Source organism: Vanessa cardui, chromosome 8 (genome assembly GCF_905220365.1).
Source record: "Vanessa cardui chromosome 8, ilVanCard2.1, whole genome shotgun sequence".
NCBI classification, from domain to species: domain Eukaryota; kingdom Metazoa; phylum Arthropoda; class Insecta; order Lepidoptera; family Nymphalidae; genus Vanessa; species Vanessa cardui.
The window spans coordinates 4,822,739-4,847,348 of NC_061130.1; the positions used below are offsets into that span (position 1 = coordinate 4,822,739).

Here is a 24,610-nt window from a genome sequence, read left to right on the forward strand (position 1 = left end):
ATTAATTCGGATGTGATTGGTTTTACGAATTTGGCCGATGCGATATATAAGTTGTGTTGTACTATACCATCTTTTTAATATTATTTAAATACGAGAATAATTACTTGATATATGTACATAGTAAGTCATAAAATAAAAGGTAAGTGCCAACTGACTTATATGAAAAATCCAAATTTAAGGTATATTTTAATGGGAATAATAATTAATAATACAAAATCGTGTAATGCTTAACACTCTTTATTCGAAGTAACTTTACATATGAATGCAGTTTAACATTATTATACAGAAAGTATACATCATTTTTAACTCTACCAAAACCGCAAAACAGACGGCAGAAGAGACACGCAAAGGAAGCAATTTGTATTTATATAAACCCAAAATACATAATGAATGAAATTATTTATGACTATCTCTGTTTTGAGAATTAAATTGTATATAAAAAATTAAGCTCACAGAAAAAAAATGTTCGTATAAATTATACTAAATTACATATTATGATATGTTTTAAAAAAAAATAATCCTAATGAACCAAGCAAGGCTACAAATAATAAAAGTGTAAAATGTATAAACGAGATTTTTTAACTAATCAATTATAACATAAAATAAAAAAAGTATCACTGTTTTGTTGGGTTGCCAGTATTTAATCGAATAAAAGTAGGATTTCCAAGAAAATTATTGAATAAAATAAAATTCTATTATAACTTAAATGTTATTTAATATGCCTAACACCAAAGAAATTACAAAGAAAGATCGCGCTTTTAGATCCAAAAGCAGTTGTATTAAAATTAAATTTAGAACAGATTTGACGCTATTTTTCTTGACTGGCAACCCTCCACTTTGTAAGAAGCTAATGTAAAACTGAGTATATAAACATTCAATCATTATATTATTGACTAGTTAATGAAAACAATAAAACACTTAATTCGCATAGAATAACTATTTTAAGTTCATTTCACACTTCCAGTACATTTTACCTTACACAAGAACACACCTTATTTATATAAAGATAGAGTTGTAAATACAACTGGCTAAAAATATATTTAGGACCATATTATCACTGGCAAAACAGAAAATCATAATCGCAGACTAATTTAAAGCGAGATTAATTGAACACAAAACATTTTTGCTACCATGAAATCTGTAATATTATCTCAAAAATAGATAGATACTTTTAGATACTAAACTTCAGTTTCTGAAACGCTGAATATTATCAGATTAACTAATGTAACTTTAATCTGAATTTATATTGGTCGGTCGGGTAATGCACAATTAAATTTCAGTATTTAATCATAATTTGACGATATACTAAAAGATCATTGGTCGTCTGACTTTGAGCATCATTTCCGAAACTGACATTTCACCTTGATATTCCTAAAGATCTAATTTAAAATTTCATATCGAGAAAGGTCTTCATGCGACTTACGCAATTTATAAAAAAAAAAAGGTACAGACTAGTACTTGAAAAACGAAGCCTCGTATGAATATAAAACGTTAGCACAGAGTGTGCGAAAATATGTTGTATCTACTTTCTAGAGAAATATTTGGCCTTCACCAAGTTACGAGGTAACTAAGCACGTGAAATAATACACAAGGTCGTATCTTATGTTTTGAAATATAGATTAATGTCTTTTGTAGATTAAGATACTTAAGATTCTTTATAGGATATTTACATCAAAATTTTATCAATAAATCTACTATTTTGTATTGAAATTAACATCATGCTATTATTTCGAAATTGACTATTCGCTAATTGAAACTAAAAAGAAACTAAATTACATCTAAGATTGAGAAATTATTCAATATAAATAGTTCTTTCTCGGAAATATAGCGTGAGGTTCTTTGTAATTGGGATCAGGTTGATTGCGGTACCGTCGGGCGAGCCAAACTGCAAATAGCTGTAATAACAAAATAAAATTAGTATTTTAGAAAGAATTACAAATTAATAACATCAAATAGATGATAAGTTAAAAATGTATTCTTAATTTATATAAAGCACAAAAATATAAAAGCAACAAATTATAACATAATATACAAATTAATTTAACTCAATTTGTTTAATTATATGTTAATAACATTACAATCAAATCAATCAATTAAAACGATTTAAAATTACATTGAGTAAAACCTAGTAAAACGATGCAATATTTGAAAAACTACATCCAATACCTAAGCAATGGGAATACGTAAACTCGTTCATCAGATAATATTTTATACCTATAAGTTATCATTACATAAATAATAATTTAGTATTTTGTATTTTTGTAAGGCGCGTCCATCGGGCGGTACGCTAGGCTCTGACACCAAAGTTACAGGAATAAAAACAAATATATGACGTCATTTTCAATATTACTCTGAATAGATTAATTATTTATGCTTTTAATGTATATGAAAAGCACTTGAGGGCAATGAGATACCTCAAGTTTTATTGTGTACACAAAAATAGGATCTTAATAAATTAAAAAAGATAAAATAACTATTATTGAAAATATGGCACGTTGATAAACTAGTTAAATCAATCAAAATATGTTTGTAAGAAAAGGATGAAATAAAATCAATCCAGGGTTCACTCTATAACACAGATCAGTGTCTTCCGACCTGTGGGTTACTATAAAAATAATAATAAGCGTAGCGCAATGACATTCTAATAAACAGATATGTTATACCCATACTAAACAACAGAAAAAAGTGTGCCGCGCCTAGGACCGTTTATTTTACATTTCGTTGCAAGTAAGGATAGCTTGATAAAAACAATAAGTAAAAGGGATAACTGGATGTTTTAATTACGCAAAACGTATTACTACGTAATTATGATGTATTATAACGTATTACTACGTAAAACGACTAAAGGCAAACGTCCCAATTAGGACGTTTTCTAGTCTTCACTTTTTGCGCGTTAATAAAATATCTGTTTACTAGAACATCATTGGCGTAGCGTGATTTCGTTAATAGATTTATCGCACCCTTATTTCACATTGACATCAGGCGACTAAATCTTGGCTAACAAAACTTATCAATTACCAATACATAAAGTTCTTAATAGAAACAAACTTTAATAAGTATGTAGTTTTTAAAATAACTGACATACTTCTATTGTAGGCTCTTGGTGTTGCCAGATTTTTATAACTTGTCAAGGAGTCGCGTATTCAAGAAGATTGAATCACACTGACATAGATTTAAATAAAGATATCATAAAACTAAAATAAGAAACATTTACTTAAAAATATTTATATAAGCTATTACATAGAGATATATAAGATATATGCCTTAAAAAAAAAACAATTATTCATGCAATGTTACATATTGCGTTAATATTTAAATTATACTACAGGTGGATATAAGAGGCGTGATGAAATAAGCAACGACCATTATAATCCGTACTAAAATAATTCGAGCGTGTAGTACAAGAGCGTGCACTTACATTGCAGCAAAAATATTTCAAATTAGAGTTCCGTAAATGTCTCACTACTTTATAAAAATCACAGTAAATTTAAAGCTTCTCGAACATCTTTTACAATCACGTATTTTTAATTCTATTTAAATGTATATAGTTTTTTTTTTTTTATCTTATTTTCATGTATAATCATCAATAATCTTAATATTTGTATAGCATTAATACAACAGTTGAGTGAAATATTTACTCAAATACTAACAAAGAAAGTGCAAAGTCATGCAAATTTTAGTTCAAGTGTCTCATCGACAAGCCATGTGTATCAAACATGCTTAAATATAACGCATGCTATTAACAATCATACATGCACTGAACCAAACCACCTTTAATCATTTAATCCTTAGAGCATTCAGAGAAATGCACTGGGGTTAGCCCGCGGGTCCTTTTGGTTACGATACCTTACTGTCAACCACACACCCAGAAACTGTAAAGTAACCGCCGTTTTGTTAGTCACAATATGGTGCACATACATTTATGGTGATGTTAGTAAAATTAATAACACAATATTAATGTACAGTAAAACAATATGAATTACCTAATTAGATAGGTTGATTGTTTTTTATCAAAGTGTATTACATCTTAAAGAATTGAATGCTATGAAGTATAAAGTCACATTTACTATTTATATAGTTACCATTTGTTTATACTTACAAATTAACAATCATTCAAATTATATGCAATTGTATTATCACTCAGTTATATTTCTAACCTAAAATCAATTACCAAATATCTCAGGATTGCTCAACTGAGCTTTAAATATTTAAAACAATAGACCTTGGTATATGAGAACTCAATTTATTGAAATTGAAAGAAATTTCGCATAGTTTTTCTTTTTCCTAAAGCCAAGTTCCTAGCTATAGAAAATGATAGCTGCATGGAACTTTGAAAATATTTCAGGTAGGCATTCCTTTTTTATTATTAATCCTTAATTTTATTTTATTAATGGAACAAATAATTTTCAAAATTACCTAAAATGAATGATTTTTTGTTGTGTTGAATGTTACTTAGATAGAAAGATTAAGAACACACTTCATATTTACACTTTAAGATAGGTCTCTCACTAAAAAATTGGTCAATATCACTTCCCATACTTAGTATAAACCAAACCATTTAATAGTATTTTTATTAGAGATTCTTAGTTCATTATTACAATATAGTTTTGTATCATTATTTAGATATAGAATCTTGCAAACTATCTAGTTTAAAAAAATGTGTATTGTAATGTAAAATATACTACTACTTTTATATTACAATAAACCATATCATTATGAATTGTTAATGACGTCAATAATAATTACAAATAAAAACTCTAATGCTGATAACAAAGTGGCAAATATGTCACTTAGTGATCTCTGCATTATTTACATCATAGCATTATCTTATACTCGTGTCATTGATAAATGTAAAGTTGCTGTGGTATTCTCGTAATATAATAAACTAAATACCTCTGTGAAACTGAAGAAGAGTCCGATACCACCGCAAAGTTTGAAGGCATAGTCTATTGTCTCCTTTAATTTTTCCATACATGGCTGACACTGACAATCAAGTGATATCTCCTGATCCTTGCAGCAAATCCTCTGTGAATCAAATTATATACATAACTTATGCTATATAATCAATAATAAAATTAAAATACAATACACATAAAAGAATAATACTGTGAAGAAAAAAAAGATTAATTTTAACTCATTTTACATAAATCTGTGCATTTGTTTCAACTCAGTATTTACTTTAAACATTATATTTGCTAGAGATTATTTAAAGCAAACATATGTTCATATCTTGCCAGCACTATTTAATTAACAATGAGTTAACTAAATACATTATTAATATCTTACATCCACTAAACTGCAAGACGGGTAGTCTACTGTGGTGTTTGGTGGCATTATCCTGCTTTGGAAGCTGCAACACTGGAACCTTTCCTGGACTTGTTCTTTCACTTCTAGATTTACTTTATTCCATCCCTGAATAATAAATAATATAATTAAACAGAAATATAAAATACAAAAATCGCCAAATAAAAATTTGATTAAGATTATTTAGTTTTTAACTGACTTCATAATATAAATATTCACCTGTTGAGCTAACATCTCTTGCTGATCAGAATTAACAGCTAGGCAGGCACAAGCCACTGAGAATTGCACCAAAAACAGCAGGAAAAGAATAACCATATACTTTAGAGTAACATTAAGGAAATTTATAGCATAGGTATGATCAATTATAGTATTAATATTAAGAATAAACAGAAAAACTCACAAACATTAAGACCTTTTTTATTTTTCTTACTAAACGCTTATGTTTTAAATATAAGTTTTTGGTAAAATACTAAATGTATTTCAAATACATTAATAATGTAGCTTCTCAGTTTCAATTTATGAATTGTTAACTCATTTATAAAGGATACAAAGAAAAGCATAACTTGATGATGCTTCACTGCTCCAGCCAATCCCAAAAGAGATATTAAGATGAGAAACACTCCACATGCTAAAATACCACCCACAATGGGTAAATTGGTAACCAGTGACGACGCCTGCCCATACACTGCCACTGATATGAGTATAGAAGCAACCACCTGTTAGGGTTTAAAATTATCAAAACACGATAATATTTATATTCAATTGAACAAACAAAAGGTAACACTTACCACATAGAGAATATTAAGGGCGATCAAAGCGTTCTTAGAACAAGTAAACCCTCCACACATTTTGTCGCTAAGTTATACAATTCAACACAATGGCTGTGTCCCTTTGGTTAGTGTTTTTTTAACAAACAAACATTAATTTATAATAGCCCGACTACAAAAGATTACTACGAAGAAAAATATTAAAACCAAACTTGACTTTTCTTGATAAAGCACAAATATATTTAACGAATATATAAATTAAACTATTGAACATCAAAAACACTTTTACTTTTCTTTCATCACGTATCGTCGTATATTAATGTAGTTCAGTGTTCAACATCAATGTTAAATGTGACACTGACATTTCAATTTTCACATGAACTTATATACCCATATGTATTTTAAGTGACAATTACAAAAAAAACGTTAACTATTTTGAAATGATATAATATTTAACAAATTAAAAATATACAATAAAAATATAAATCTATTAGAAAAACATAGCATTGTCATTAAATATACTTCTACTCAGTTTATCGTTATATTAATCACTTATAAATATTGAAATAAATATTTATAAACTACATTTTTTTTACACACAGAATATATACAAAACGGTATGTATAAGATAAAAAGGCAGATAGAGCGCTTAGAACGAATCGCGTTCCTATTAATTTACCATTTGTTCCATGGTAATGAAAAATACCACATTTTTATTGAACCGTTTTATGATTTTTTATTCAACATAAAGTATTCTATAAAAATTGTCAAATTAAATTATAAAATTTTATTAATGTTAGTTAGTTTTTTCAAAGATTTAAATCGTTGTGTTTTTTTTTAATTTGAAACATGTGGAGGTAAAACCTAAAAATAAAATCAAACAATAAATAAATGAAATTCATCAATCATAAGTAGAGATTCAAAATAGAACATGTAGTAATTATCTAAAGTTTTTAGGAAAAAGGGAAAATAAATTACCTGATTTGAAAAATAAAATTTATCAATATATTGTTTATTTGGTTCAGAAAATTGTCCTATAAATATAACTTGTTGGTATATTCACTTATCTAGATTATTCTCAAATGTAATACCTTAATACCTGCCGATTATTTGATATGTTTTCAGTGTTAATTACGATAATTCAATTCAAATATAATATAAGAATAATAATATTTGCAAATTAAGAGTATATATTAACAAACCTACATACAGTGGATATAGTCTTTTTCATTTATTTATTTTGATTTAAATTACTCACTTTCGAGTCCAACGTTTCAATATAACCTGACAACACCAAGCAATAGGTGTTGAGGATCTGACTTCGAATATTGTCAAAATTCAAATGTGTAAAAGAAAAAAATATATACACCATTTTCAAACTTGAGTTTATATTAATGTTTCCTTAATTAATCAAAAAAAAGTACTAAATATATTAATCTATTAAAACTCAAATAACGATGGCGCCAATTTAATTAACTTTATTTAAGTATAGTGTCGTTAGCACTTACCTGGTTAACTAAAAAACTTTTCTTGAGAAAGTAACTTTTATGAGATGATCAGATGCAGCAAATGCTGTCGTGTTGCATATTGCAACAGCTATAGATTCTCTATTATCAATTTGATTAAATGAGATTGTGCCTTGTATTTAATTAGATTAAAATATATTATATAATCTAACATGCTATTAAATTCTTTTTTTTTTTAGGATCATAAAGGACTTGAGAAAAGGAAAAGATAGGAAAAGTCTTTGTAATGATTTTATATTAAATAGTAATTAGTTTTCTTAAAACATTACTAAATTTTTAGTTTTCTACAATAGACAATAAATCATTTATGCTTATTATTTACATTTTAACTACAATCAGAATACATACAGTCAATGCATAGTAGCACCTTGTTTTTGTATTGAACATTTATAACTTTGTGTGTTATAGCTAAACAGAGTTTGGATTATTTTCCAAATTTTGTTCATTTTTTTCTTGATACTCTTTTAATTTCAGATCAAAGAATTGTTTTCTATGTATTAGTGCTACATGTGGTTGCCGAACACCATAATTTTCATTGCCAAGTTTACTGTATTTTTTTTCACCTTCTTTGCCCATTAATTCTCTTAAGGCTTGATTTCTTTGTAATAATTTTTCATAAAATATAACACCACTTTCTATAAAACTGGGGCCCATTTCACATAACTTTTTATCAACCTCTGTTTCATAATGAATTTCTGTCATATCCTTCATAAGGAAGTATGAACCTAAACCAAATAATCCAACTATTGAATACATAATTGCTCTAGCATTTAATGGTGCCGCATATAAGTTTAGTCTTCTATTCATATACTGAGACAAATTATATACTAAGAATATGCACACAAATGGATAAGTCGATTCAAACATTATTTTGTTATTTTGAGTCATTAGCATCTCTCTACAGATAGCAAATTCTTGAACTGTGTCCGGTAATATCAGTGATTCCCCTAATTTTTTGCCAATTTCAGATGATAAATCCAATGTCTTTTGATTGACCTGAAATTTAAATAAAGAATTATTAGTATTTATTCAAAAAATGAATACTACAAGCTTATTGAACAAAAGAACCTGTATATTTTGTTGTTCAACATCACTTAATGATTTATATGTAAAGTTTATTGGAATACCAACAAGAGCGCCAAACCTTGAATTAGTACATCCTGTAATAACAAAATCACTGTTAAAGCTTGTCACTAATCAATTTCCACTTATATTGTAACCATATTTAATTTACCTGCATGGAACAGGTCATATCCAAAAACACAAAATGGTTCAAATAATTTTCTATGTACTTCCGATATTGATAGCATATCTAAACATTTTTCGTATTTCTTTTGAAGTTCACTTGTGAGTTCTGCTGGCTTTCCATTACTGTTAAAGGCATAATATATTAAAAGATTTATGCCTCAGAAAAATACAAAAAATAACTGTTGTAAATGTTGAGAAATAAAAAAAAGTATTTACCTATAATAATGTACAAAATCCTTATATTTTCCTAATAAAAAGGTATGAGGGCTAAAGCGTGCAGCGGTAAGAGCCATTCCAGTACCTGTTACAACGGCAAAAGAAAATTTTCGACCTCTTTCTGTTAAAAACCATGAAACAGGCTTTTTGGCTGCCATTATTTTTGATCGTTTTAATGTAATATTTGGTTGAATATTTATGAACTTCCACTGAAAATGAAAAGATTTAATCGAACCTTTAAATTTATAAATATATTTTCTGTCAATTGAAAATTGTGACATTTAATAATATTCTGTTTAATATAGTCTGTACCACTAATGTCATTAATCGGGTTGTAAAATTAAACCGTAATGTTAATCGTATAACGAATAGTTTTTTAAATAGTATTGCTAAATAAAATACTATTTTAAAGAAAACATAAGAAAATCTTAATATTAGCTAACTATTATTTGATTTAGGAATATACAATCACTTAACGTATTCATTAACAGTTTAGATTTTGAAAATTAATATATCATTCCCGATTTTTATTTCATTAATCATATTTATTTTTTCATGAAATAATCTACTCAAATAGATTTTTTTAAATTCAATAAAAATATTTGTTTGTGTTTAAAAGCTTAATGTTAATAATTTACTGAAAAAATATATGGTAAGCTCAACGACTTCAAACTAATAACTGGCAATGAGGACTGACAGCAGACAGATGTCAATAAAAATTGTCATGTTTATTGGAAAGAGCTTGTAAAGTGTAAATTGTCTTGTTTACATTACCGGAAAGTTTGACATTATTATATTAATAACATTATATTAATAAAAGTTCTTTGTGATGGATTTTTAAAAAAGTAACTTTATATCACGCTTTGTCAAAAATGGAGGAAGTTTTGAGGGAATTAAATAAACTTCATTTAGATAATTTGATTGAAGAATGGGTACAAGCTATATATGAATCTGAATTCTTAGAATTTAGCGAAATTCCTGCGGATTATGAAAATTCGTTGGAATATGTCGACATAAAATGTATATTTCAGAGTACTATGAATGCAATAGATGCATGGCTTAACACAAATTTAGATAATGAAGAAGAAAGATCTTGGACTGTTTTGTCACATCAAATTAAACACCAACACTTACTAGCGCTATTAGCTTACTACATTGACTTTGGCGGTAAAAATGTAGTATCGAGAGAACACCGAAATAATGCTATACATGCATCTCGCTTATATTATAAGTTACTCTGCATTCCTGGATACAAGGCATACCACATTTATCACTCACAACTTTTTACACACTCATTGGTTTGTCTGAGCTATCCGAAGGCTATGTGTGACAATGAAGAAAATTACTTCAATGCAAAAGAGCTTACTTGTGAGGTAAATTCTGTCATTAAAGAACTGGGTTATTTCGTAAATGACTTACGGCAAATTATTCAAAACTTACATTTGACCTCAAGTGATATGAATTTTGAGGACATTGTGAGCAATTTAGTGGATATAACAGGAGGTGCCATAGTCAACAAATTAAACATAGGTACAGTAAACTATATGTTAATTATATCATTTATGGATTAAATATAATTTAAGATACATAAGTTTGCCTCTAGTCAATTTAGTTTATTCATTGTCAAGGTTAATTTTGTTGCAAATCATATTAAATTGAATATGGCTATTATATATAAAGAATTGTGAAATTTCTTATTGAATGTTATACTCATACATTACATAATTGTAATTAATATTGCTACTTGCTGTCTACTGGAAATACCTACCAAATTGTAAATATTATTTATCTAGATAAAATAGAACTGGCCAAGCTATCTGGTGTTATATATGAAATGATTGATGTACTGGTTTGTGAGGCCAATGGTGAACCAAATGCTGCAGCCATACAATTACTTTTCAAATGTCTACTGCCAAAGTTCATTGCAGCATCTGTAGACTGTCGGCATGCCAATGTAAGTAATGAATTATTCAAGTGAAATATTAATTTTTTGATTTCTTATTGGTATAAGCCTCCATAGTCACCACTGGCTATAGAGATTGGTACTTTTTTATAAGTATTAACCATTGTGCTCATCACAAATGCATCATTATTTGAGAGCTAAGATGTTATATCCCTTTTGTATTCTCACTCGCACCTATCCTTTAAAATAAAACAACAATACTAAACATAGCTGATTAGTTCAAGAATAAATGATGGATGTTAACTACCAAAATGCACATGCACCTACCACCTACTACAAAGTTTAACATTTTAATTTTGTTACCTTAAAAAAATTATCATATCATTATAGGAATTATCTTTATTTAGCTATTGTATAAGTTCTTATAATGTGTTCAATGTGTTTTTGTTTACTTTTTCCTCAGAATGTGGTCAGAGCGTCATATGTAACATATTCAGGTTTATTGTTGACAAAATTTGGAAAAGCTGCTTTGCCCGGTTATATAGTCCTTCTAGAACATCTTTGCTACACTTTAGATGGACTTGTAAGTTTTCTGACAATTAATATTTATAGGCTTTTAGTTTAATTTTTTTTATTTGTTCATGTTTATTAATCTGAAGTGCTAGAATGTTTTTATTTCCAAGTCATATCATGATAACATTTTAAAAACTCTATGTATAAAATTATACTTTTTTTTTAATAGTTATAATTTTGATTTAGGAAAAAGCTGAGGTTCGTTCCGCTCGTGTATCGCTTGTTGTGGGCCTTATGAGTCTCTTGCCTCGCAAATCTTATGCCAATTACGTAAAATGGCTACTTAAGTTATCAACAACTGCAAAAGTACCTCATAGACAGATTGCATTGGTATGTTAAACTTTTAACAAACAAATATTTTATAATAAGTGACACAAAAAAAATGTATTCAATGTGTTTCTAATTGTTTATTTTTGTAGGAAATGCTGGCTAAGCTTTTAAATAACGATCCTGATTTGTCAACACCTGATCTTTCCACTGAAAAAGAAAAGGTGTCTTCCTTGCCCGGGTCCACTAATGCCGGTAAATCCTAACGAATGATATATATAATAAATGAATAGTTTTCAATCGGTAAAAGTACAAATATTGTTATAGTTGTTATAAGTTTCATTTGAGATAAATGATGAGTTAGTGATGATTACATTTATTGCTTTGTTAAGATTTTAAAATCAAATATAGGTATGTAAATAAATTTAAACTCATTATCTTGTATGTATTTGTAATTTTGTATGTAACATATTATTCTTTTTTGTTTTTCATTTGTTTCTAATATCTGACTGATTTATTGGTTATCTTACTTTTTTTATAGAAACGACTGAGGAGCCCACCCAAAACGTGCAAGAAGATAATGCCATACCACAAGACGAAAATAATTTGGAACTACAACCAGGAACTTCAACACCTGAAATTAAGAGCAATCAAAATTTACCTACAGACAATGTAATGTTATTAATGTATACAATTACAATTCATAAATATTCAATTAATTTGTTCTAAATCTTATAGAAAATGTTTGGAACAAGAGAAATATAATAAAAATGACATATTACAGTATGACACAAATTAGATGTAGCATCGGAAAATGCAATGGAATGAAAATAAAACCGATTACCGCCGATTTACACGACCAATAGAAATAGCTCCCTATCGCGCCATTCGACGCTATTCGTCGCTATAGATTCACGCGTCAGAGAAAGCAAGTGCATGTAAATCGACGCGTCAAATTGACGAATATATTAGGTCATATGATATTACAAGTTATTACGTTTATGCAAAGATCATATTCGCATGAAAAATAAATATTGATAATTTGGCATAGCGTACTCAATTCGGATGTGATCGGTTTTACGAATTTTGCCGATGCTACATCTAAGTTGTGTCGTACTATACGTGGCTGATTTGAAATTCAAATAATAAGAATGAAATAATAGAATGTGTAGGCGAATTATTACATTTATTTAGTTTATTTTATTTATTACACTTTACATAAACATAATATAATATTTTATTTAATATTTATTTATGTATTAATATTATAAACATCTTACACATTTCACTAATACATACATACATACACATTATAATTTGTATTAAATAATAAAATATATATAAATAATTAATTCACAAGCATACTCGGGCGAAACCCGTAGTATACGGCGTTCGGATATCATTCTCCGACTACCGACTACTGCGGAACAAAGTCACATACAGAGTCGGCTTTAACGTTCGATGCGATTTGCTTTGTTTCTCATCACTTTATATTTCCTGAGTTCCTAAGTTATTGTGTTGTGCTATATTTCTATGTGTGACTGTCTATATTCTATTCTGTCTATCTTCTATTGACCTTTTGAACTTTCTTGTGTGTTTTGTGAACTGTGACTAATATACGTGTACTGGACTGTTAGCGTGAGTACTTTTATTTCCTCTGTATAAGTACGTGTTTACGCACATTACCACAAATGTAATGACAGGACGAATCGGAGGAGGAGGTAGCCGGGCTGCTGCGTCAGCGCACGCACACGATCGCGCACGCTGAGGTACTGCGCGCCGTGTACGAGCGCGTGCACGACGTGTCCAGCACGCTGCGCATGCGCGCGCTGGTGCTGCTCGCAGACTGCCTCGCCTCCGAGCATCCCGCCATGAAAGAAGCCATCAAGGTCACTTGCGCGTACCATAAAGCTCTTCGACTCTAGAGTTTTGTTTTTTAAATAGTCGACAACTTCATATATCGTCGTTGCTTCTGTAAAAGACGCTATGTGTTTTTTTTTTTATATTTTTCGATTGCGTTCGTTTTAATTGTTATTTCAATATAAAATTTCGATGTATAAATATCATATCAATTTCGCTACTTATAAACTATCACGTAAAGTTTTAAACTATAGAGTAAAGACGAAAGTGTGTTTACAGTTCGTGCGTGTTGAAATAACGATTAAAATAATGGAACAATCGAAAAATATATAAAACAAAACACATATTGATTTTTTTTGAATTTTACTCTGATCCCAATGTAAGTAGCTAAAGCGTTTGACAACGATGGTGCCACAAACACCCAGACCCAAAACAACATAGAAATGAACATTTTCTACATCGACTCGGCCCGGGATCGAACCCGGGACTTCAAGAGTGGCGTACCGTCACGGAGCACGTTCCTTTTTCCGAACCGGTGGTAGTGTTTATTTGACAATCAATAAGTAAGAATAATGCTTCTATATTGAATAAAGGAATTTGAGTTGACTTAAATTTTCGCGATTATTACACATTTAAATAAAACTAATTATAACGGATGAATCGCGTATATTAATTATTTTTAAAATCCCGACGTTTCGAGCACTTTGCAGTGTTCGTGGTCACGGGTAGGCAAAGTGCTCGAAACGTCGGGATGTTTAAAAATAATTAATATACGCGATCCATCCGTTATAATTAGTTTTATTTAAATTTGAGTTGAGTTGAGTTGAGTTGAGTCAGTCATCGAGGTTGTGACGGAAGTAGTGGAGTCACTACAGTCGTAACAATGTCGGCGGCAGGAGTTGAACGGCGCGGGCGCGGTGTCTCGGCTGGCGGCCGTGGGCGCGCGCTGCGTGTGCGACGAGCGCGCCGTGGTGCGCCGGGCGGCCGCAGGGCTCCTGCACCGCTTGCTCGCCGACACGCTGCGCGACGGCCGCACGCCCCGGGACTCCGACTACGCGGTCAGTGCGCACTCCATTATGCACTGAGTTATATCGCAGTCTTATGTCTAATTTTCGAGTGGGTCACGAAACTCCACTGAGTTATATCGCAGTTTCAGTCTAATTTTCTATCGGGTCACTCGTGATTCTCGCACAGACACTTTTTCAAATGAAATCAATTTTATTTAAGTAAACTTCACAATGAAGCGTTTCGGAATCGTCAATAATAGGCTATTTGACAATGCGAAAAATAAATTGTGAATTATTGTAATCCGTGTATATTATGAGTTTAAAAATGGCTATTTACTAACGAAAGTTGAAAATAATACTTAATTCATTCAAAAATCCATAAATAAAAATGCCTTTTTTTAAACGTTTGTCACGTGATACAAAATGCTCCTAAATGGCCGAGCTTATGATGAAGTCAATTTCTTGTAAACCTTGCTTTTCTACTATATGTACCACAGATTAAAATACAGGAAAGTGACGCCACCGACCCCATTGCAGCGCCATATTGTCCGAGTAGCATTTTTCGCGCTATTTAAATTTGGAATGATAGGAATGATATTTTTCGGCAAATATGTACTAGAAATAAAAAAAAACAACTTTTACTGGAGTCCTTAACTTCTACTAAATAATGTAAAATGGATTTTAAAAACCAGCCAAATAGCCTATTAAATACGATCACCGTTTCGGAAAGCAGCTTCAAGCGAGAAGAAACGGCAGGAAACTCGCTTAAATTGTAATTATGCAGCGTCATGTCGTTGTGTGTGTGAGACGATAGCGTGTGCGCAGATGTTAGTGGGCCTGTGCCGCGACGCCAGCATCGTGGTGCGTGTGAGTGCGGTGGGCGCGCTGGGCGAACTGGCTGCGAGCGCCGCCCACCACGCCGCGCTCGATGCCTTCCTCGCAGGGCCCATGCACCGCCTATCCGATCCGGAGACCAAGGTGCGTATATGGGCGCATTGTTGAACAAAGTATTTGAAGTGTACGAATTAAGGAATATGGTTATTAATTTCTTGAACCTAGAAGGAAAAGAAGAAGAAGAGAAGGAATACAATGTAGCAACGACTTTATAGTACGACACAAATTAGATGTAGCATCGGAAAATGCAATGGAATGAAAATAAAACCGATTACTGCCGATTTACACAACCAATAGAAATAGCTCCCTATCGCGCCATTCGACGCTATTGGTCGCTATAGTTTCACGCGTCAGAAAAAGCAAGTGCATGTAAATCGTCGCGTCCAATTGACGAATATATTAGGTCATATGATATTACAAGTTATTACGTTTGTGTAAAGATCATATTCACATCAGAAATAATTTTTGATAATTTGGGATAGCGTACTCAATTCGGATGTGATCGGTTTTACGAATTTTGCCGATGCGACATCTAAGTTGTGTCGTCCTATAACTGACTGTAATTATTTACGTAAAATAGTTTTGCTTTACTAGTAGAATATACCTGTTACAGATTCAAGAACAAGTAGTGACTCTCATACAGCAACTTTTAATAGATCGCATTCGTAAGTACGACGCCCTCGTAACCGAAGATCCACTCCCGTGGGAGTTCCTCGCCGGGATCACGCGTCATAACATGAAGAGACACCTTCAGAAAGCGTGCGCCTTGCTGGCCAAGTCATCTAATTGTATCAAGTAAATGTTTTCAATGTTCTAACAAACCATACGATTAATTAAATAAAAAAAATATATAACACGAATGACTAACCTTTACAGATCTTTATTTATTTATAATTGAACACAATTTCCATTATTACATAACTTTAATCAGCCACAAAAATATTTCAACACATAAAGGGTTAATTAGTATGTATGTATGAAAGAACTAAGTAGAACGACTCGAGATGGCCCAGTGGTTAGAACGCGTGCATCTTAACCGATGATTGCGGGTTCAAACCCAGGGAAACACCACTGTTTCATGTGCTTAATTTGTCTTTATAATTCATCTCGTGCTGCAGCGGTGAATGAAAACATCGTGAGGAAGCTGCATGTGACAAATTTCATAGAAATTCTGCCACATGTGTATTCCATCAACCCGCATTGGAACAGCGTTCTCCTCAAAGGGAGAGGAGGCCTTTAGCCCAGCAGTGGGAATTTACAGGCTGTTGTTGTTGTTTGTTGACTTTTATAACGTGTTATTTATCTCTGTTAACAGTCATCGTCTAGTGGATTTACTGAGCACACACTTGGGTGTGGTCAGCGACGAGCGCGACCTGCAGTGCCTGGTACTGTTGACGAGCATTTCGCGTCACGTGGATTACTCAGACGTCGGCTTTCTGCTGGATTACTATTATAACTTGACCGAAAAACCGGTACGTACGCCCTCACAATCAAACCTCATCTAATCACTTCACTTTAAAATTTTAAATTATAGTACAACACAAATGAGATGTAGCATTGGAAAATGCAATGGAATGAAAATAAAACCGATTACTGCCGATTTACACAATCAATAGAAATAGCTCTCTATCGCGCCATTCGACGCGATTCGTCGCTATAGATTCACGCGTCAGAAAAAGCAAGTGTATGTAAATCGACGCGCCAAATTGACGAATATATTATGTCATATGATATTACAAGTTATTACGTTTGGGCAAAGATCATATTCGCATCAGAAATAAATATTTATAATTTGGGATAGCGTACTGAATTCGGATGTGATCGGTTTTACGAATTTTACCGATGCGACATCTAAGTTGTGTCGTACTATACGTTTATTTTTATCTTAGTTATGTCTTAATTTCATTTATTATTTAATTAATAAAAAATTGATTTTATATTTTATATAGGTTAGTTTAGTTTTTATTTTTGAAGGTCAATGGTGTTTACACCAATAAAAATGTATGACCTTGAATGTTGCCTACATCAAATTTTAATTTTAAGTTATACTATAAACAAGTAGAACTTGCCTGGGTTTGAATCCGCAATCATCGATTAAGAAGCGAAGCGTTTCTAACCACGCGGTCATGTTGCATTGGGTTATCATAGTGTATAATAGGCTATTTGACAATGCGAAAAATAAATTGTGAATTATTGTAATCGGTGTATATTAAGAGTCTAAAAAAGGTTATTTAACAACGAAATTTGAAAATAATAAATAATTTATTCAAAAATCCATAAATAAAAATGCCTTTTTTCAAACGTTTGTCACGTGACACAAAACGCTCCTGATTGGCCGGGCTTATGATGAAGTCACTTTCTTGTAAACTTTGCTTTTCTCCTATATGTACCACAGATTAAAATACAGGAAAGTGACGCCACCGACCCCATTGCAGCGACATATTGTCCAAGTAGCGTTTTCGCGCGTTATTTAAATATGGAATTTTTAATATGATATTTTTCGGCAAATATGTACTAGAAATAAAAAACACAACTTTTACGGGGTTCCTTAACTTCTACTAAATAATATGAAATGGATTTTATAAACCGGTCAAATAGCCTATTGATATTATAACTTCGCTAGTGGACTTTTAACTTTGAATAATTGCTTTCGATTATGTACGCAGGAGCGTGACGCGAGGCTAGTGCCGCTGTCGTTGGAGTTGTTGGCCACGTTGTCGGCGCGCATAGCGGGCGAAGCGCGGGCCGCACTGCGCGACCACCTCGTCACGCGCCTGGCCGCCGCCGTCGACGACGGTAACTTACTTAACTGGGCTTACTATTTTGTATCTCGTATCTCTAGCTACAGTTCAGTTCAACGATTACATAAAATTATATAAGTAAGTAAATCTTTATTTGGGACATAAATATTTGTCAAACATTGTAGACAAGAAACAAAATAATAATAATAATAAGACTATAATATAAGTAGGTACAAAAAAAAACTAAAACAAAACCAAAGTATAAATCAAAAAAAATGCAAAAAATATTTAGAACCAAAGACTTAATTAATAAATAATAATAATAATAACAAAAATAAAAAGTACTGCAGTTTATGTCCCAAAAAGGAAATACCTAGAAACTGGTTTTCAGTGGCAGCCTTTTCATCCATGACGTGCAGTGATAAAATAAAATATAACATCTGTAGTATTTAATCAATAAAAGAGCATTTCTATTCAGGAAGGCTCGTTTGTCACATTTAAATAACGCAGCCTTTTGTGTAGTTAAAAGATATCAGATTATATGAATTACATTAGAACTATAAATTAATTAATCAATTTTTTTTCTAGGAAGCAGAACTGCGAGTGCTTCCCTCGCGGCTCAACTGGATCCCGATAATCTGCAGTGGGCAACGGAGTTGATGCAAATATGTATAATAATTCATTTGCCTGTAATATAAACAGTGGCGTAGCTAGGTGAGGAAGGGCCCCGGTGCATAGAAAAATAATCGGGCCCTCATCCCCTCTTTCCAAACCCTCTTTAACTAATAATTACCCTTTAAAATAAAAAATCTTGTGCGTGTTTTTCTAGCTTCCGAAGGTTAAGGTTTAGTTTAGAGGGCCCCCTAAAATCCGGGGCCCTGGTGCACTGCACCACCTGGCCCTACGATAGCTACGCCACTGAATATAAATATGTTGGAAGCACGTGACCCTACTCAATACAACAGATAACCTAAATTCGCTTTTCGATGAACAATTGCTTACTTGAGTCTAGCGTGTATTAGCCACGCATGTGCGTCATAAATGCGCGCTAAATCAGAAGTGTTAGAGCTGTGCCCGTGTGTCCGCAGCGGAGCGGCGCGCGCTGGAGAGCGCGGGCGACGTGCGCGAGTGGGTGCGCGCCGCCGACGTGTCGCTGGTGGCGCCCGCGCCGCCCTCGCCGCGGCTGCTGCACCTCTTCCTGGCCGCGCTGGCGCAGCCGCCGCCCGGTACGGTCCCCGTCATATTGCTTCACTATCTTTATCGATAGGAATACTTTTTCAGGAACTCCCTCAATGTCTAATGTGTAAGTTATATCTAAATCATTCGATATTAAAAAATGCGACGCTAACGGTTTCCGGGGAGAGACGGGCCGTTTCTCACCGCCGGGTGCTCGGTGTGCGTGCAGAGTGGGGCGACGAGGAGCGCGGCGTGTGCGCGGCGGGCGCGGGGCGGCTGTGCGTGCGCTCGCGGGACGCGGCCGCCGCGCTGGCGCCGTCGCTGGCCGCGCTGCTGCGCGACGACGCCGCGCCGCTGTGCGCGCGCCTCAACGCGCTGCTGGCGCTCACCGACATCTGCACCAGGTGCGCCGCGCCGCTTGCCTCCGGGCGCCCCACGCGACGGCACGTGACGCAGGCTGTGCGCAGGTACTCGTGCATCGTGGAGCCGCAGCTGGACGCGGTGTGCGGCTGCGTGGCGCCCCAGGCGGCGCCCCCGCTGCGACGCGCGGCGGCTCGCGCACTCACGCGCCTCCTGCTCGCCGGGTATCTTCGTCTGCGCACGCCTCTCTACTATCGGTATGAGATTCGTCTCGATACGTTACAAACGTACCAACGTTTTGTTGGTTATAGATTTAGTCTATTTAATTCAATTGGCCCTCGCTAACTCGCCGCGGCGAGTAGATACTGCGCGCTGCTGGCGGACGAGGACCACGACGTGCGCGAGCCGGCCGAGTACTACGTGTCGTGCTGCCTCACCGTCGACACCATCTATCACCACTTCGTGGACTGCGTGCTGCACTACAACAACCAGGAGAGCGGTGAGTGGGGCGGTGAGGGGCGGGGAGTGGCGGTGAGGGGCGGCGCAGGTGATTTCACTCGGCGCTCGCGTTGCCGCAGGGAGCATCCCGTTCGACGCGCGGCAGCTGATCTATGACGTGATGCTGCAGCGCATGTCGCTGGTGCAGAAGCTGAACGTGCAGTGCCGGCTGGCGCGCGAGGTGCTGGCGCACGCGGGCGCGCTGTGCGACGACGGCGACGAGCTGTCGGCCGCGCTCAACGCCGCGCTGCTCGACACCATCACGCTGCTGTGCGGCCCGCGCATGAAGCTGCCCAGTGAGTCGCCCGCCTCGCTCCAAGCGAAACATGCTTCCAGAAGCTTCCACGAGCGATGACCTTGAGTCGTCATTTATGCTTTGGAGAATCTATTTACTCTCGAATATATCGGCCGAATAGTATCGGCAAAAGTCTCAGTATTTCCGCTTTTCCAATATTTGATATACAGAGTTATGTTAGTTAAACACAATATATTGCCCAAAATTCTGCAAGTATTAGGCATTTTTCTCATAAAAATATCTGCGTAATTTTATTATAGAACGATATTTACTCATGAGCTTATCCTAATCACTATTGTGTTTTATAGAAAAACCGGAAAAAGCCGGGGATGCGGATATAGATGACCTTCAGGAACGAGTGACGACGAACATCGTGTCTCATGTGAGTTGCACTTAATTTGTCCGTTAAGCTAGCTCCACGCTATCGTCCGATCTTTAAACAGATTTGCTACGATTATATAGTCTGGCCTTTTGTAGTTTGAATACTAAAATGTAAAGAATAAAACTGAGGCTAGATCGAGTACCCATAGTAGTTATGGATTCTGAGCGAGCGCGGAAGTTTCAAAGTTTTGATCTCAGTGCTCGGAAAACTGAGAGCAACAACTAATTACGTCTAATGAATGCCTTTATTATATTCTCCCAGCAATGTATGTAAGCAAGACCGTAATACATTGGTAAATCACTAAATCAGTGGATACATAAAAAAAATAAGCATCTTTATGATGGACCGGTTTATTATTTTTTTTTCTTATGGAATCTTATCATCCATAAACATTTTCTTCCTGTCTTAGTTTTTCACGGAGAGAGAACAGGTAAAATTAGTGAATATTATTTAGCGAATAGAATTTATGTAATATTTCAGTTTATTTTTAAATGCTACTATTTAACCTGGTGCTAAAGGGCCAATATCAATAATCCTTGCTTTTGGTACTCAGAAACAGAACTATTGACGTAATATTGTGTTGGTTGGTTTGCTTGTATAGTACAACTTAGATGTAGCAACAAAATTTGTAAAATCGTTTGCATCCGTATTAAGTACGCTATCCCAAATTATCAATATTTATTTATGTGAATATGATCTTTACACAAGCGCACTAACTTGTTTTACCATATGACCTAATATATTCGTCAATTTGACACGTCGATTTACTTGTACTTACTCTCTCGGGTTAAACTGACGCGAAAATCTGTAGCGACGAATAACGTCGAATGGCGCGATATTTCAATATTTTATTTGGGAGTTATTTCTATTGGTTATATAAATCGACAGTGATCGGTTTTATTGAATTTGCCGATGCTACATCTAAGTTGTGTCGTATTATATACCTTTTTACATAATATTGATGGTATCAGTATTATTAAGCTTATGTGTACACTATTTAGACTAATCAATTCATTTTTTAAATTATTTAGCAAATCGTTTATATTTTACTAAAAATGCTTTTAATGGCTCTTTTAGCATCAAGTTAATAATTTATTTTGCCAAAGTTCATTTAATATAATACATCGTATATTTTATATTTACTGCAGTATTTGGTAAATTTGATTAAATGAATGCAAAAGGTTTAAATAGAAGGAAAGTACTTTAATTGAGGCAAATTACAACTAAATTATAATTAAGGGTTCAAAGTTCCCTTTAAGTTTGCAGAATCGAAGGGTTAGAATTTAGATAAAGACCTGGTATACGATTACATTATTTAAGACACTCAAATATTTTAAGTATACTTTATTCAGAAATCTTTGTACTCCCAATACACACATAATTTTGCGGCCATAACTGTTCCGATAAACTTCTTGGTCCTGTGCTATTTTTATACTATTTTGTGGACTCAGTTGTTCGCAATTATGAAGATTAACTCAAAGCATCATGTTTTCATTGCATTATTTCAAAACGCACCACTAGTAAACCAGATTTTCTCATTGATCTAATGGTTTGAGCTCGCTGACAAAATATGGAACTGATTTTCATGTATGACAAATTATAATCGTGCGATACTCGATTTTATCCATATTATACTCTTTCAGCCCTATTGAATTTATTAATAATAAAATTATACGTTACTGCTTTGAGTTTTCAAAACCCGCCATTACGCGAACTTAAGTCACAGAAATGAAATTATTTTTGTCTCGAAAATCTGACGCTGTTAGAAGTGTATATGACTAATTATAACGGATGGATCGCGTATATTAATTATTTTTAAACATCCCGACGTTTCGAAAGGATGAAAGAACAAATGTCATCTTAGTCTACCCGTGACCACGAACACTGCAAAGTGCTCGAAACGTCGGGATGTTTAAAAATAATTAATATACGCGATTCATCCGTTATAATTAGTTTTATTTAAATGTGTAATAATCGCGAAAATTTAAGACAACATTAAGTGTATATGATATGATAAATGAATCTATAAATATTACAATTTGTTAGAAAATATGTATTGTTTTGTTCGTCAGAAAATGAAGCGCACGGTAGCGGAGGTGCTGGTGCCGGCCGTGCTGCGTCTGTACGCGCACATGCGGCCGCGCGGCGGGCAGCTGGCCGCATACCTCGTGCGCATCGCCACCGACCTACTCAACGACTACCGCCACGAGGTCAGTCGGTCCGCGCTCCTTACACGGGACTCTCGATTGAGTCTTGACCGCTTTGACGTAGTCGAACTAGCAATTAACCTTATCAGGAAAAGCAAGTAGTAACTGATTAGCGAAAAAAATATCGCATATTATATGAAACATCATTTTAATAACATTCCGAGTGCATAGGAAACCTTCAAGGACAGATTAAAAAAGTCCTGAACTCTATGATTTCTAATGCTGCCTTATATAATTATGATTGCATATGAATACTAAATTAACTTTAAAAAATCGTTAATTTAACTTGTCCTGCTGCTATGGTGTCTAGCAATAAAAACTTATAGTACGACACAACTTAGATGTCGCATCGGCAGAATTCGTAAAACCGATCACACCCGAATTAAGTACGCTATCCCAAATTATCAATATTTATTTCTCACGCGAATATGATCTTTGCACAAACGTAATAACTTGTAATATCATATGACCTAATATATTCGTCAATTTGACGCGTCGATTTACAGGCACTTGTTTTCTCTGAGGCGTGAATCTATAGCGACGAATAGCGTCGAATGGCGCGATAGGGAGCTATTTCTATTTGATGAGTAAATCGGGAGTAATCGGTTTTATTTTCATTCCATTGCATTTTCCGATGCTACGTCTAATTTGTGTCTTACTATACATAACTAAGATACATATTTAAGATAAGATACACCAAAGGAACACACGACGTGTTCGATTAAAAAGGTCAGTTTGGTAATATCAGTTTGGTAATATCGGTAACAGATCGAGGAGCTGATCGAAAACGACGAGGAGCTAGTGGAGCGCGTGCGGCAGTTCCAGGAGACCATCGGGCTGGAGGCGTCGTTCGGCAACGCGCGCAACCTCGTCACGGCGTCCGCGCCGCCCGAGCCCGACACGCCGCGCGCCCGCAAGCGCCCGCGCCCCCACGCGCACGCGCACTCGCCGCGCAAGCGCGCGCTGCGCATATAGCCTCACACCACCTAACGCTGTGCTCGTAGTCACAAACAACAACAACAACAACAACAGCCTGTAAATTCCCACTGCTGGGGTAAAGGCCTCCTGCGGGTTGGTGGAATACACATGTGGCTGAATTTCTATGAAATTTGTCACATGCAGGTTTCCTCACGATGTTTTCCTTCACCGCCGAGCACGAGATGAATTATAAAGACAAATTAAGCACATGAATCAGCGGTGCTTGCCTGGGTTTGAACTCGCAATCATCGGTTAAGATGCACGCGTTCTAACCACTGGGCCATCTCGACTCAGTGACAAACACTGAGTCTTTATTCTATTTACTTACTGCGATAATATTTCAGAGTGAGATATTTAAGTCCTGCCATTACAACCACTGGCTAACCAATGGCTAACAAACAAATGTTA

General features: G+C 34.3%; 3 protein-coding genes across 4 annotated transcripts; 1 reads left to right on the forward strand and 2 right to left on the reverse strand.

The window, feature by feature from the left end:
- Nucleotides 1-221: 221 nt before the first annotated feature.
- On the reverse strand, nucleotides 222-6,436 carry LOC124531866 (tetraspanin-13). Of its 2 annotated transcripts, XM_047106425.1 has the most exons (7): nucleotides 6,093-6,436; nucleotides 5,853-6,020; nucleotides 5,524-5,622; nucleotides 5,287-5,412; nucleotides 4,894-5,025; nucleotides 3,772-3,872; nucleotides 222-1,895 (listed from the first exon to the last, which is right to left on the reverse strand). In XM_047106425.1, the coding sequence occupies exons 1-6, from the start codon at nucleotides 6,150-6,152 to the stop codon at nucleotides 3,798-3,800; spliced, it is 660 nt and encodes a 219-aa protein (XP_046962381.1). In that variant the 5' UTR covers nucleotides 6,153-6,436; the 3' UTR covers nucleotides 222-1,895; nucleotides 3,772-3,797. The 2 variants fall into 2 exon arrangements, with proteins under 2 accessions (XP_046962381.1, XP_046962380.1); XM_047106424.1 differs by lacking the exon at nucleotides 3,772-3,872 and having other exon boundaries at nucleotides 6,093-6,434.
- Nucleotides 6,437-7,817: 1,381 nt separating this feature from the next.
- On the reverse strand, nucleotides 7,818-9,350 carry LOC124531770 (transmembrane protein 177). The gene is made up of 4 exons (XM_047106293.1): nucleotides 9,062-9,350; nucleotides 8,832-8,968; nucleotides 8,666-8,757; nucleotides 7,818-8,593 (listed from the first exon to the last, which is right to left on the reverse strand). The coding sequence occupies exons 1-4, from the start codon at nucleotides 9,340-9,342 to the stop codon at nucleotides 8,006-8,008; spliced, it is 1,098 nt and encodes a 365-aa protein (XP_046962249.1). The 5' UTR covers nucleotides 9,343-9,350; the 3' UTR covers nucleotides 7,818-8,005.
- Nucleotides 9,351-9,775: 425 nt separating this feature from the next.
- On the forward strand, nucleotides 9,776-24,301 carry LOC124531931 (condensin-2 complex subunit D3-like). The gene is made up of 21 exons (XM_047106509.1): nucleotides 9,776-10,591; nucleotides 10,855-11,015; nucleotides 11,428-11,547; nucleotides 11,724-11,867; nucleotides 11,957-12,059; nucleotides 12,346-12,476; nucleotides 13,508-13,693; nucleotides 14,561-14,722; nucleotides 15,497-15,649; nucleotides 16,179-16,360; nucleotides 16,881-17,037; nucleotides 18,232-18,361; nucleotides 18,895-18,975; nucleotides 19,395-19,532; nucleotides 19,712-19,886; nucleotides 19,950-20,099; nucleotides 20,205-20,341; nucleotides 20,421-20,636; nucleotides 20,944-21,017; nucleotides 23,090-23,227; nucleotides 23,993-24,301. The coding sequence occupies exons 1-21, from the start codon at nucleotides 9,934-9,936 to the stop codon at nucleotides 24,197-24,199; spliced, it is 3,603 nt and encodes a 1,200-aa protein (XP_046962465.1). The 5' UTR covers nucleotides 9,776-9,933; the 3' UTR covers nucleotides 24,200-24,301.
- Nucleotides 24,302-24,610: the final 309 nt, after the last annotated feature.